This window comes from Solanum dulcamara, chromosome 12 (genome assembly GCF_947179165.1).
Source record: "Solanum dulcamara chromosome 12, daSolDulc1.2, whole genome shotgun sequence".
NCBI lineage: Eukaryota > Viridiplantae > Streptophyta > Magnoliopsida > Solanales > Solanaceae > Solanum > Solanum dulcamara.
Window position 1 is genome coordinate 40,885,431 of NC_077248.1, and position 15,318 is coordinate 40,900,748.

General features: G+C 38.2%; 1 protein-coding gene across 3 annotated transcripts in view; it reads right to left on the minus strand.

Annotated features, from left to right (window-relative positions):
* Positions 1–14,790, minus strand: part of LOC129877594 (regulator of nonsense transcripts UPF3-like) — a 29,355-nt gene extending 14,565 nt beyond the window's left edge. The window contains exons 1-8 of one of the 3 annotated variants that reach the window (XM_055953116.1): positions 14,711–14,790; positions 14,404–14,531; positions 14,213–14,319; positions 13,887–13,982; positions 13,700–13,798; positions 13,472–13,551; positions 12,528–12,638; positions 11,815–11,980 (exon numbers count right to left, since the gene is read on the minus strand). In XM_055953116.1, the coding sequence (XP_055809091.1) occupies positions 11,815–11,980; positions 12,528–12,638; positions 13,472–13,551; positions 13,700–13,798; positions 13,887–13,982; positions 14,213–14,319; positions 14,404–14,531; positions 14,711–14,764 (841 nt within the window). In that variant the 5' untranslated portion in view covers positions 14,765–14,790. Of the gene's footprint in view, positions 1–11,814; positions 11,981–12,527; positions 12,639–13,471; positions 13,552–13,699; positions 13,799–13,886; positions 13,983–14,212; positions 14,320–14,403 lie in introns of all 3 variants that reach the window. The other 2 variants (XM_055953117.1, XM_055953118.1) reach the window with 2 other exon arrangements.
* Positions 14,791–15,318: the final 528 nt, after the last annotated feature.

Below are 15,318 nucleotides of genomic sequence, written 5' to 3' on the forward strand. Positions count from 1 at the left end.
CTTCCGAAATACTTGACCTAAAAATCCTCCAAGTCCATTTTGCAATGATTATTCCAACCTTTGAACGCCCGAGGTATTACACTCACCCCCTTGGTTGTTGGTATAGTAACCTCATTGGACTTTCCCTTGATATTGGTTACCATGTTCTTCTCCTAAATCTTGACAATACTCTTGATTGGCATAAACTTCCCTTGGCTCTCTCCACCTTGAGGTTGGTTTCCATAGTGTCTTCTTCCAAGTGGTACCAGACCAAACCTACCTCCTCGGCCTTCTATATCCCATTTGACCTCTCAGCATATTCCATTGTGCATCATTCCATGGGGCTTCTTCACCTTCACCTTCATACCCTCCTTGGTACTCTTCATCCCTCACCTCGACTACTTAGATTGGATGGTTTGGGTTTTTGGGGTCTTGGTAGGGTAGATTTTGGTTTTGTGGCATTTGGTAGGGTGCATTTTGGTTTAGTGGTGCTTGGTAAGGTTGGTTTTGGTTTGGGGGAACTTTTTGATTGAGTTAGGATTGGAGTGGCCGAATGATATTTCGTACATTAGGATCAGGATTGGTTGGTGTTGGGTTGAACACTTGATGGAAGGTTCCGGGTGTGAAAGTATAAGTAGTGTGAGTGCGTCCACTTGTGGAAGCATGATAGCTAGCTTGTAGGGTGGAATTGGTCGAATTAAGTCATCCCTCCACATTGATCATTCTACCATCCATCATCGACACACTACCAGTTTCCATGGTGGACATTTTCCCTTCCATGGTTTCCATCCTCCGACTCATATTAGTAATCACCTCCATTATAGATTCCAAAGAAACCCCTCCCATAGACGGGTGTGTTTCATTTCCAGTTTCCATGGTACCTGGCAATAAGAAACTCACCAAAAACAACAAACACCGTTAGCATTAGTAAAAAGAACTCACAATCACTCGTCTTTACACACCTTTGATTGACTCTCAATTGGCTCGGCTAAGATTGAGGAATGCTTATACTTGGTTGTTCACAAAGTGTCAATTTCTACTCTTGGCCAGAACGACTTCTTGTTTCAAGAAAGACGGACGACTCGATTAAAGCAAGCGGACTTGAATCAAGAAGTTACCTATGAAGTAAAACAAATAAAAGAACGAAAGAAAGTGGCACTAACAAAGAAGTGAATTCAAGAACTAATAATCGACAAGTAGATCATTTACAAGTTGAAAATCAGTTTAGGAATCACGAGAACGAACTAGAATCAATAAAAGGAAACTAAGGAATTAAAACCTTAGATTGGTTGTATAGAATGAGGTTTGGGTCACCAAATTCCATGTTTCTTTGCCAAAGTTGAAGTTCAGCTCGCCAAAGTTGACGAAATGTTTTGGCAACTCGGCGAGTCGCTGAAGTGACTTTGGCGAGCAAAGTCGGGCTCGCCGAATGGACCAATGTGTGCACCTGAGGACCTCCAAATTTTATGCTTTTGAGGTACCCATTGTACTTCTTTCTTTATTCCTTACCCATTTGGGTAAATTCCCTTATGCACTAACACTTATCCACCTTTTTCTTTCCTTTCCTTTTGAATTAAACACTTCTTTTGTAGATTCCTTTTCCTTGAAGATTTGAAGATCCTTCGAGAACACTATGAGCAAGATTAACATCCAAAATAAAACCCTTAATAATTTTGGCTTGATTTCACAAAATTTGAGATTAAGATTTCTCTTGATGTAGGAAACAATCCCCAATACTTTTTATCTTCAATTCCTTGTCAAATCTTTCAGATTTCAAAACCCACTTGTATCTTCTTCAGGCTTCTTCAACCAACAATGGTGGAAACTTTCAATCTTACTCCAATCTCTACCAAATCTCAGAATCTGACTCAAATAATGCTAGGAACACTAATCTAGCATTAGAAACTTCAAACAAGACCCAAATAAACAAAAATATTTTTGGGTTTTCTTGAAAACGAATTTGACTCTATTTTTAATTTATTTATTTATTTGTAGTAACAAACCCAAGACTAGACTCGTAGGAACGAATATAAACACGACTCTAATACCAAATTATGTAATTCTCACTATGAATTACGAACAAGTATGCGGAAATTAAAGACAAGAAAGTAGAGATAGAAAGATAGATATCAGATAGACACAAAAGGAGGACATAGAAAGCAACCAAAAGGTATATTCAACCTTAAGATCACGACCTCAATCCGTTATTCCTACAATAAGTACCTACCTCTTACGATGACCTCGAGGGAAATCAATTCACCTCTCAACCAACGTTTCTAAGCAATAATCAACCAAAGCTTGTACCAAGTTCTCAACACTCATTCAAGAGGTTCACAATATCAATATTCAAAGAAATCGCTGGAAATGAGGACCTAAACTAGTTATTTATGTGTAAGACCCCGGAAGTTGAAAAAGTCATGAAACTAGGATCAAAAGACGATTTTCCAGAAAACTCGGCTTTTTGGCACCAGGTGGCCTTCACAAGGCCCTACACGGACCGTGAAGAGGACCACGGGCTGTGAAGGGCCACCATGGTCCAAGCCTGCAACCCTGAGTTCTGAAGTGGTGACCACAAAAGGGCACCACGAGCCGTGGTGGCCTCTGTGATGACACCACATGCAGGCCTCTGACAGGCCCTGCACCACGCCCTCTTTTCACGGACCGCACTACCCTCCACGGACTGTGGAGGAAGTCCTGCAACCCTCCTACAAATCCCAAAATTTCCAAGTTCAAGTCTAACACAATGGGTCGTAGTGCCCATAAGGGACCGTGGTGTGTCTCGTGGTGGGCACCCCCTTCAAGACCTTTTTTCTGAAATCAAGTCCCTCACTACGATGGTGACCACGGACCGTATTGCTCATCACGGTCTGTGGTGAGGTCCCGTCCAGGTGCCCAATCCCAGTTTTAAATGAAGGGTATTTTGGACTTTCTCTATGTTTCATTAATGAATATGGACGGTTTTTGGGATTAGACCAATGTTATCAAAGGCGAAAAGCACAAAAAAGCTCTAAGGTCTGTTGGAGCTTTAAACGCAAATCGCAAATAAAGCGTGGGCTTTAATGAAAAAAGACGCAAAGGGAGAAAAAAATACAAATATATATGTTTAATCCAAGACTAATAATTATAAACATACATGACTAATATGTGACCAAAGAAATTGAAAACAAATTATGATAAAGTGAAATATCAATTGTTTAGTGTCACTTCTTAAGAAGATGCTCATTGGCGAGGAAAAGTTTGCCTTAGAACCTTGATAACGACACTGAAGTGCACATAAAGCGAGGCGAAGCACTCAACACGTTTTGAGCCTCACTTCAAGGCTTAAGCACGCTTAAAGTGCACCTTTGACTACACTCGACTAGATTCTCACCTATTAACTAACCTAAGTACCCTTAACTCCCTTTCCCACCATAACTCTCAAATCACAAAAATCATCTCTACTAAATTCCCTCTCAAGAGTCTTCTTCTTCATCAAGCAAATTCAAAGGATTTCTTCAAGGTCAAGCTTCAATTCACTTCAATCTAGGGCTCCTAAAGGTCAAGGTATATGGGACTTCACCCATGGGTACCTTTCACCCATGGAACCCAAGTTTTATCCAATTTGTTTATGATTTCTTCAAACAAAAAGCCCTAATTTTATTATTTGCATTGGGTCTTATTAATTATGATATATTTCAATGTTATTAACCTACTTATGCATAATTTTAAGATGAACTTCAATGATTCATGTTATATGCTAGTTTCCAAGTATGATTATGAATTATGAGCATGATTTTCAAGTTATATTCAATGAAAGCTTATAAATGATCTTCAAGATTTATGAATGATATATGAAAGATTTTGAATGATGATTCTATGATGTTTCAAGTAAGCTAATGATTAGGGTGACTTAAGACCCTTAAGATGTTTTATTTAAAAGGATATGTAATGATGGAAGGCTTACACCCACATTACATGAATCAATCAAGTTAATGAGTTATTCTTATGATTTTACTATGATGATGATAAATAAGCTACTCTTATGTTATTTTTATAAAAATGGATTGATATCTATTATTATCTTTCCTAATGATGTTAATGACTATGTTTTCTTGAAAGTTCTGTTGAGATAACGACTAAGAACTGAGAGGACTTTAAGGTGGGGTTTAGTCTGATATGCCATTGTAGCTAATCAAGGGAATCCTGTAGCAACCTTCAGTCTCAAACTACATTGCTCGCGTAGGTTCAAAGGTGCCAATATGGTGAAGCTAGTGGATCCACATAGCAAAGTTAAAAGAGTTCATTAATGGAGTATGCCCTGGCAAGATAGCCTCCCCCGTCTCGATGTGGGAGTCATCGAATTTCATGTATTAGCTTACATGATCTTATAAGTCGGTTAAAGGTCCTATCCCACACTAGTTAAAGTAAAGTTATGAGTTCTTATGACGATAATGAGACTTTTGATGCATTGACCAATGAGATAAATGTTTTAATTGTCTTCATGACTTTATTCATGTTCTAAAGATATTGGTATTGCATCCCATGATTCAGATTGATTATGTCCTATGTTTATTGTTCATGCACCTTCTCACATACTTCGTGCTTTTGTATCTTTGATCTTGCTTATTTACTTCATTTACCTTATGCAAGCTCATGAAGGATATGCTAAGAGGCTTGGTTGGGGTCCTTTGAGATTCTAATCGTCGTGTCACGGCTAGGCCCTAGTTCGGGTCGTGACATTATAGTTTTTGGTATTTATTACAAAAAGGCCCAAAAGTGGGAATCATCGAGTCAACTCGATGGTTCACCAAATATGTCTTTCTCTCGCCGACCTTGAGTCTTGAAATGACTTTCTGAAATTTTCGGCGAGTTCTGGGGCCATCGCCAAACTTGTTCGGCCAGTCGCCGACTGGAACAAGTTCGCCAAATGCAGTAGCATCTTCCAACACCTTTCCTTCACCTCTCCAAGCGATCTTTAAGGCATGGAACCCTTTCTTTGCCATCAACCCAAGCTCAAGAACCTCTAGCTTCATGAATAACCCTTGTGTTCTTTAAAGGTCCCAAGCTTGACTTCGAGTGAACAATCTTGCTGCAATCCGAATTGCATCATATAATGGCCTTTGAAATAGGTTTTTTTCCAACAACCTATCTAGGATTGTCTTAGGGAGCACAACACAAAGCAGAAGAAGTCTAGAATGGAGTGATAGAAAAGGTTAGGGAACTGGAAAATGCAATACTTATCCACGGGAGGAAGGTTAACCATCAAGAGCATTCTGGATAGCATACCTACATATATTATGTCCCTCGTACCAATGCCTTGCAAGGTGTTGAGTAAGTTGGACAAGCTGAGAAGATCCTTTCTTTGGGAAGGGAATAATGAGAAGCATAAATTACATCTAGTGAAATGGGAAAATGTGATACCACCTAAGAATCAAGGAGGATTAGGCATAAGAGATTTAAGCAAACAGAACAAGAGCTTGCTACTGAAATGGTGGTGGAGATTCAACCAAGGAGAATCAACCCTATGGAAGGAGGTGGAAAGTGCCAAATATGGAAGACAAGACAACTGGTGCACCAAGAAGACCAATGATCCACATGGAGTGGGACCTTTGAAACACATTAACAACCTAAAAGATGAATTGTTTAGAGGTGTCCTTCAGGATTGGGAATGGCACCACTGTCAAATTTTGGAAAGACAAGTGGTTACTTAACCTTCCATTGAAAGACTCTCATCCAAGGCTTTTCTTAATAGCTTCCAACCCAAATTCAACTGTTGCAAACAACAGAGAAGGCAACATATGGGGCTTACGCTTTAGAAGGAATTTGCAAGATTGGGAACTCGGTGAGCTCTTTGATTTATACAATTTGTTGGAAGGCTGCTCATTAAATCCTCAAATACCGGACAGTCTAAAATGGAATGGTTCAAGCAAAGGAACTTATTCAGTCAAAGAAGGCTACAAAAGACTCAACACCCCAAATTTCTTAACAGACCACTGGCCTTGGAAACTAAATTGGAAGACTAATCTCCCTCCAAAAATCAAAAGTTTCATCTGGAAACCTCTTCTAAATGATGCTACTCTCACTCTAGACAATCTCAAGAAGAAGGGTTTTCAGTTAGCCAATAGATGCTTCATGTGCAGTTACGGAAGAGATAGTGAACCATTTGTTTTTACATTGCACTTTGGCAGCAGGCATTTGGTCCATGTATTTAGCAGTTTTTGGCATCAACAGGTCAACACCACTCACCCAGAAGCAGTTGAAAGTTGGAGCTTAAGAAAAGTGGATAAATACCTCAGGAAAATCTGGCAAATGGTACTGACCTGTATATTTTGGTGTATATGGATGGAAAGAAACATCATTTGTTATGATGGGACGTCATGTAACACCTCAAAAGTCGAAAAGATGACTTAGACAGAAAATGCAGAAAAAGTTGTTGGTGCACTAGTTCCACGATCCCTTTATACGGATCGTAGAAGGTCGAACGGGCCATAGGAACCAATCATGGAAAGGAAGGGTTTGAGACTTAGGAAAGATGTTGGTCAGGATGCCTTGGACGAGACCATCTACGAACCTTATAAGGACCTACGGTCCATAGAAGGGCCTCGTAGAAGGTTTACTATTGGAAATTTCAAAGTCTTAGAATGAGTCTACGGCCCGTAGAGTTGGGTCGTAGGGTGAATTCTAGTAGCTCAAATCTTTGGTCATGGATTCCGCGAGTCCATTTTTACAACCCGTCTAAGGACCTACGACTTGTAGGTGGGTTCTATAGGTCACTTTCGACATATTAATTCCAGGGATATTTGGACATTTCTCATTCTTTTAACACCTAAGCTACGTCGGTTTGGGCTATTTACCACGACCTATAACTACCCAAACCCTTCAAATTTCCCCCATTCCCTCTTATTCACCTAAAATTCTCTATGGCCCTCAAAGATTCTCTCCCAAGGTCATCTTTTCCTCCAAGCTAGGGTTGGATTTAAGTCTCCTCTTCAAGGTTCAAGGCTAGGATTCTTTGAGATATGTGGGAATTTCATCCATGGATCTTTTTTCATCCACGGAGTCCCAAAGTATTGTCAATTCCTCTTTATGATTTCTTTTAAGCTCTAGGTTTTCATGATTATGCATAGGGGTTCAATTAATCATCGTATATTTCACTCCTATTGATCTTATTATGCATAATTTGATCTTAATTACATGTTTTTTGATAAATTTCTGATGAACACATGCATTTTGCCTATTTTATGATCATGACCTATGTTTAAGAATTATACATGCATCATGAATTTATGAACAATGATTTCAAGGATGTTTTAGATAAAGTATCAACTACGATTTCTATGAAGAGAAAGGCTGCTTCAAAGTAAAGTATTCTTATCATGAAAGATTTCAATGATTTTTCTATGAACAAACTTATCATGATTTTTGATGCTTAGATAAGTATCTCTATGAACATGCTATAATATCATGATTTGTTGAAGGAGCTATTCTTATGAATTTCAAGTATTTATGATGAATTTGGCCCCATGTTGTGGGATTTTACTGGATTGTTGTTGTTGTATGATGAATTTGGTCTTAAATAAGATTATTACCATTTTCAATGACTGTTATGATTATTACTTGTTCTTGTTGAGAATATCACCTAGCATCGAGTTGGACTAGTGGTGATTACCCAGGTCCCAGAACTACGTGCCCCCATAGGATTGCCTTAATTGGCCTGCGCTAGTGGATCCACGATAGCTTATGTTAACAATCTCTTTTCGGTGTGAGAGGGATAACACCGAACTCCATATTATAGCTCACATAGTTTATGTTAGTTACGATATCTCTCACTATGCTATGTTTTCATTATGACTTTCTTACGACTATTGCATTGACCATGTTCCATGTTTCTAACAAGGTTTTAAAAACCTTTCTTCATGTTTTGGCTTGGTCATTGCTTTATCACCTTTTATGTCATGCATTGCACATTCTCCATATTCAGTACATCCTATAGTATTGATGCATACTTTTTTTGTGCCTATATTGTGGTCATAATATAGGTTCTGACGTTCCTCCACACGGTCGTGGCTAGTGGATTGATTTTGTGATCACTTGGCTACTTTGGTGAGTCCTCGTGCTTCGAGGGCACAACCATGATATGTGAAAAAGGAGTTGGTTCGTGATATACATAGACTAGCTCGTTTGGGAGTTCATTTGATTAATTCAGCGGATGGTGGTGTGACTGCAAAATGGCTGAGAATCATCTTGTGTCAAATGTGAAGGCAAACCAAGATAGTGATCTGACTTTGCTTGAGTTGAAGAAAGCGATTTCAGAAAAAATCGTAGCAACTTTCTCCCAAGGGGATATGGTGTGCTTCATTACCAAGGTTGTTTGTGTGTTTCCGATGTTGATGGTTTGAGGCAACACATTTTATCAGAGGCTCACAGTTCTCGATATTCTATTCACCTAAGATCCACTAAGATGTACTGTGATTTGCGGAAAGTCTATTGGTGGAATAGCATTAAGAAGGATATTACGAACTTTGTGGCCAAGTGTCTGAATTGTCAATAAGTGATGGTTAAGCATCAAAAATCGGGAGGCTTGGCTCAAGAGATTGAGATTCCTATTTGGAAGTGGGAAGATTTGAATATAAACTTCATTACCGATTTACCTCGTACTCAGAGGCAACATGATTCGATTTGGGTTGTTGTAGACCGAATGACTAAGTCGGCGCATTTTCTTCCCGTTAAAACTTCTTATTCAGCCGAGGATTATGCTAGGTTTTACATTCAAGAGTTGGTTATGTTGCATGGTGTTCCATTGTCTATCATTTCGGACCAAGGTACTTAGTTTACTTCTCAGTTTTGGAGATTGTTTCAGAAAGGTCTTGGTACTCAAGTTAAGCTTAGTACAGCTTTTCACCCTAAGACCGATGGTCAAACGAACGGACTATTCAGACTTTGAAAAATATGTTGAGAGCTTGTGTGATGGACTTCAAAGGAAATTGGGATGATCATTTGTCGTTGATTGAGTTCACCTACAATAATAGCCATCACTCGAGCATTCAAATGGCTCTATTCAAGGCTCTTTATGGTAGGAGATGTAGGTCTCCTATTGGGTGATTCAAAGTTTGTGAGATCACTTTGATAGGGCCTGAGTTAGTTCATGAGGCTATGGATAAGGTTTGGCTCATTAGAGACCGATTGAGGACTGCACAAAGTCAACAGAAATCTTGTGGATATGAGAAAAAGAGAGTTTGAATTTGAAGTTAATGATTGGATTCACTTGAAAATTTCGCCCATGAATAGTGTGATGCAATTTTGTAAGAAGAGGAAGCTTAGTCCCCAATATGTAGGCCCATGTCAAATTTTTAAGGCATTTCGGTTAGGTGGCCTATGAGTTGGATTTGCCTTCAGAATTGGCATCGGGTATCCGTTGTTTCATGTTTCTTTATTGAAAAAGTGTACTGGTGATCCTACTTCAACTGTGCCATTGGAGATTGTTGGTGTGAAAGACAGTCTATTTAATGAAGTTCTAGTTGAGATTCTGGATCCTCAAGTCCGAAAGTTGAGAAATAAAGAAGTTGATTTTGTTGAAGATCTTTGAAGGAATCAATTAGTTGAGGGTGCTTCTTGGGAGGCCGAAGCTGATATGATGTCCCGTTATCCTCATCTCTTTCCCTCCGCTTCAATTTCAGCTTGAGGTAGTAAGTTCCTCATGTTCCTCAACTCCTAACTGCTCCTTGAAATCTAAAAGTTTGATTGAATTTTTTTAGTTGGAGTAACCTTTCTCCTGTAAATGATGTCGTTCCCCTTTTAGATTTCATTAGCTCGCTCTCAATGGCTTAACAGCCTTGAGTTTTTGCTTTGGGTTTTAACTCCCAGAACCCAACTGTTTTTTTGTTTTCATGGAGTTATCACCTATTTCTCTTTGTAAATTCTTGCATCTTTCTTGATGCTTTTTAATACCTCTTAATTCATCAAAACAAAATCAGTGATGTGTTGGATGAAGCGGACGTGGAAGTGACACTTGCCACACAAACTATTCCCAAGAGAGAAAGTTATAAATATCTTGGCTTCGTCATCCAAGGTAGCGGAGACATCGATAATGATGTCACATATCGCATTGGGACAACATGGATAAAATAGAGGCTTGCCTCTAGAGTCTTACGTGATAAGAAGGTACCACCTAAACTTAAAGGTAAGTTCTACAGAGTGATTGTTAGATCATCCTTGTCGTGTGGGGTGGAGTGTTGGCTAGTCAAAAACTCATATATTCAGAAGATGCATGTTGCGGAAATAAGGATGTTAAGATGGATGTGTGGACATAATAGGAGTGACAAGATAAGGAATGAGGTTATTCAGGAAAAGGTGGGAGTGGCTTTGGTGGAGGAAAAAATGAGGGAAGCGAGATTGAGATAGTTTGGACATATGCAGAGGAGATGTGTCGATGCCCCAATAAGGAGGTGCGAGACGTTGGATTATGGGGTTCGCGGAGGGGTAAAGGTAGGCTAACAAAGTATTAGGGAGAGGTTATTAGACATGACATGGCACATCTTCATATTACCGAGGTCATGACCTTAGATAGGAAGAAGTAAAGGTCGTGAATTAGGGTAGAATACTATTAGAGGCAGAGTGTTGTCTTGCCATGTGGAGGTTTAGTGCCTGTCATATAACTAGCCGTGTCCTTATAGTCTTGTCATATATTGTTTATTGTATTTCGATTATCACATTATTTTGTTGATGGTACAGATTTCTCTCTTATGTTTTCTCCATTGTTTTCTTCTTCTTTTACCTGGGTTTGATACACTTGAGTTGAGGGTCTTTCGGAAAGAGCCTTTCTACCTCCACGAGATAATGGTAAGGATTGCGTATACTCTACCCTCCCCAAACCCCACTTTGTAGGATTTCACTAGGTATGTTGTTGTTGTTATTTGCAGATTATGTATTGTATTTCCCTACTCTTTGGCTTTCATTAGGTATTAGCATTGTAGATTAGTGACTTGTATAAGGGTGTAACCTTCCTCTGACCATAAAGGAGGAAAAGATTAGGTTGATCCTAACCGAATTATAATAAATTACTTCAGGGCAGTACCTCTCAAAAAGATTGACAGATGGCACAAAAGAGAGGGTGCTAACCAGGTACAAAAGTAATAGGTCTACCAATGCACAGAATTATTCTCCTCTCCTTTTTGTTTTGGTCCATGAACCTTTATACATATTGATGTTTGCTTCTTTCAACACAGTTGCTTAACTGAGCAAAAAAGAACATAGAAAAAGGATATATGATGGTCGTAGTTCCTTGGCTTGCTACTGCATAAAATATAATTCAAGAAAATCAAATGTCTCAGACACAAGTTAGTGTAGTTTATTTCCCTACAAATAAAACTCTGAGACAGAAATAAAAAGCTTGAAGGTCTAGACAGAGAACTGTTACCTTCTTATCCACCCCACCCCTGCTTTTACAGTGTACCTCCTAGATCCTCCTTGGGTTTTTGTCAAGTTTCCAACATCCAGATTCTTCACTAGCAAAGCTATGATATTGATCTAACTAATTTTAGCAATAGTAAATGTACCAGCAGTACAGTTTCTTTACCTTTAGTCAAAATCTCCATAAAACATGACAAGTCAATTTGTCACTTGCACTTGTTATCCCTCTCAAATGCATTAACATAAGCAGACATTAACATCACAAGATCCAAATGTCTGAGTATTTAAGATTAAACATAATCTCATCCTAATTGAACACCCCTAAATGATCTTTTAAATTTGGACTGGTAAACTTTCCTCGAACTCACACACCCACCCACCTCCCACCCACCCAGAATCCCCACACACACAAAAAAAGATGTATATCAACTGCAGTATGTAGCAAACCTGTAAGAAACATAAGCATACCAATTTCCCCTTCCACCACATCAATCCCGGATCCAGGAGCAGAAGTACCAGACTTATCAGAGAGCTGCTGATCACCACGTTTTGGCACTAGAATATATGATTTGTCCTTACTGCTCCCAGCCTTAGAACTTTCCCGTAGAACATACTGCAAAATAAGGACTTTTGTTAGCAATACAAGACACGAGTTCCTAACCACATGAAAATAAATAGAAAAGTTCCCAACAAGCGCAGTTTTATTGTTTAAATCCTACCTAAAAAGATAAAAAACAAACATATGCATCTATACGTGCGCGTATGTGTAAGTTTTATGACCAAACTAAAAATATTTGGTGCAAAATTTGAAAAGGTAACATGCTTCCCTGCAATTATAGAAAGAGAAACTAGTAACGAAAAGCTCAATTATAAGCCAAAGCTGCAATGGACAAAAGTACAGTAAGAGTGGTGAAGACTCGACACCATCTTCATGTACAAGCAGACATATAGATCAATCCAGGCCAGGCATTACAAGGAGAGACAACTGAAAGCAGTTCAAGAGTAGAAAATAGTACACTCACAGAAAGCCTTAATATTCTCTGAACTTGAAAGGGCAAATTTATCATGTATAAAATGTTGTATAGAAAGTTGTGGTGTAAAAAGTCATGGACTAATCCCAGTAGTTCATGGCAACAAAGTTTGGGATGAAAAGCATGTACCATGTTTGTAGAACTTCTCTTTTCAGAGCCTCGTCTAGATGCAGTTGAGCAAGGACTTCTTGAGCTTGTGCCACCAACACTTTTACTTGATTTTCCATTAGAGATGGACCTCTGTCAAAAACCAAGGACAATAAACTTGGTGTCACACATTCAAGGGAAAATGCTCAAAAGAAATATACCATAATTTCATTTAACAAGACAAAAGAGACAAGATCTAAAGAGAAGTAGTAGAGAATGCAATGGAACCTTCTATATAGAAACAAAGTAAACAAAGGAGGACCGACAAAGGGACTTCCAGAAGAGAAAGACTGAATATAGTCCGCAAATCAGCTTTCGAAGAACATAACATAATCTTTACCACAAGATGTAATTCGACTATATCTGGTTCTTCCCACTACTTTTGCCCGTATATTATCAATTACCATCTGCAACCCTCAAAACTTCAATTCCTTATATAAAAGAATTCATTACTGAAAAATCCAGATTAACAGGGACATTTTATTTAGTACTAAGCAAGCTTAGAAGCTCATTCCGGTAAAATCTACACAATCAACAAACTTATTTTACCAACAGGTAGCTCAAAGTGGAATATTTACAGATTCTTCAATTCTTTGAGGATACATTTCAGAACCTGAAACAACAAGACAAAAGGAAAATAGGAAGTTCCATCATAAACAATCCGCTTTAGACCGCATTATGAAACTTCTTTCTCTGTTGCTCACGTACCCAAGTAAGTCACCAAGGTAAACACAAAATTGATGTGCAGGACCTGATACTTTCCCCGTTTCTCTTTTTCACACAGCATGGCAGAAGCATCCAACATATAAAGCACAGACAAATACAAGTAGAAAGCTGCACATTACAAAACATGCAGCAACTAGTTCTTTAATAGTAAAGTTTGAGAATCCCAAGATTCTGAATTTCGAAACAGGAAAGTTTCCCACCCGAGCTCCACTCTTCACGGCTCTTTTCTGACGCACATAATCCATTAATGGAGTAACTATAGGAGCATCCTTCGCTAAGCCTGAAATACAGAAATAAGTAGAACTAAGTTCTAGAGAACATGCACTCCACCTTCATGTTTTGCTCTCCAACTCTCATTTTGATAAATTAGATCTCCATTTGATGCACAAGGAGGGTAGGGAAAATGTTCTAAAAATGTTCTGACTAACCAGTTTGTTCAGCTTCCTTTCTCTCCAATTGTATCTCAGCACTCGGAAGATTCTCAACAGGCTTTGCAAGAAATTCAAGGAACTCCAGATATGCAGGATCTAAAGTGCATCAACAAAATTAATGTAGCAGAAGGCAAAAATGGACATAGAATGTATGGCACATGCAATCAGCTCATCATTTTAATACCTTTCAATATGGTCCCTTCACGGGCATCCTTCTTGGGCCAATGTTTCGGGACACGCTGTGAAGGAGCATACTCGACAATTGTTTTGAACTGAGTGCCTAGTATAGACATTGCAGGAAGATGAGTAATAATTTGCCAATCAGATTAGACCAGTGAGAAAGATAAATCTAGTAGGAATGAGATAAGAAATAGGGCAACATATAATAGTGTGCTGACAAGCAAAGAGACCAGATAGCAAAAGCTGAACCAGGATAAATAAACATTCTCAAGTTTCATCTGGGTGGAAGGAATGCCCAATTAATCTCGTGTAACTGTACTTGAGCTTTACCTTTCTCATTCACAAACACGTGTCCATCAAAGAAGTCAGCAAACTCAGTAACATCTTCCACATTTCGAAAGTCAATATAGGCTTTTGAATAACTTTGATACTTCAGGCTGCAGAAGAAATTACTATTGCAGCTTTTCAACAAATACAACAAATTAACAAATTTGCTATTTGCTAATTATGGAAACCCTAACCTGGTCTTGGCTGGGCGAAAAGTGAACCAGTTGTATCGACCAGCGAAGCGAGAATCAACATGCTCGACAAGCATAGACTGAGAAAATGTCGGCGGCAAATGACGGAGAACGACTTTGGTTCGCCGATTCTTCATAGGAAAATATCCAAATCAATTCTAATCTAGTAAAAATAGCAAAAGATTAACTCAAATTTGCCAACAAATCACATCTTTTCCCTATGGCAGTGATGAAATTCTAGAGTCCTAATACGAAAATGTCCATGCATGACAAATTCTGTCACAGAGACAGAAAAGAGTGGTGAAATTACCAGCCTGACGAACGAGGATTTTCCCAAGCAATTTTGTTTCTTATATTTGTACATTATACATATATGCGACTACGTATATACACGCTTCACGTCTTGTACGTCCTATCAAATATACCGTTAGGTTAGATGAACAAAAATGACCGTAGTTGATAATTTAGTCCATAAATTATTATTATTTTGATCAATAATTTGATTCAAAAATATTTTTATTATTATTTAATGGGTTGAAAAAATTAAAATAAATAATTATTTTTTCTTTTTAAACACATTTTTTTAATGATGATTTTTTAATTAGAAAATATTCATCGAACTTCAATTCGAAAGAAATATTTAGAAATAAAAATATCTTCTATTTTATTAGAAATTTTTTGTCGTCATCTAAATGAAAATTAATGATGGATTTACTATGAATGTATAAAATAATTATTATGATGGCATTTCGATAAAAATAATACTTTTAAAGAACTCTATTCTTGTTTTCTTTTCTTTTAAAATCATTTTAACTAATAGATAAGTAGAAAAGGGAATCTTACCGTTGGTTGACTACCTGAACTCTCATCTTGTTGATGAGGGTTCAATTCCCACATTGTTATCCCTTCCCAATTTTC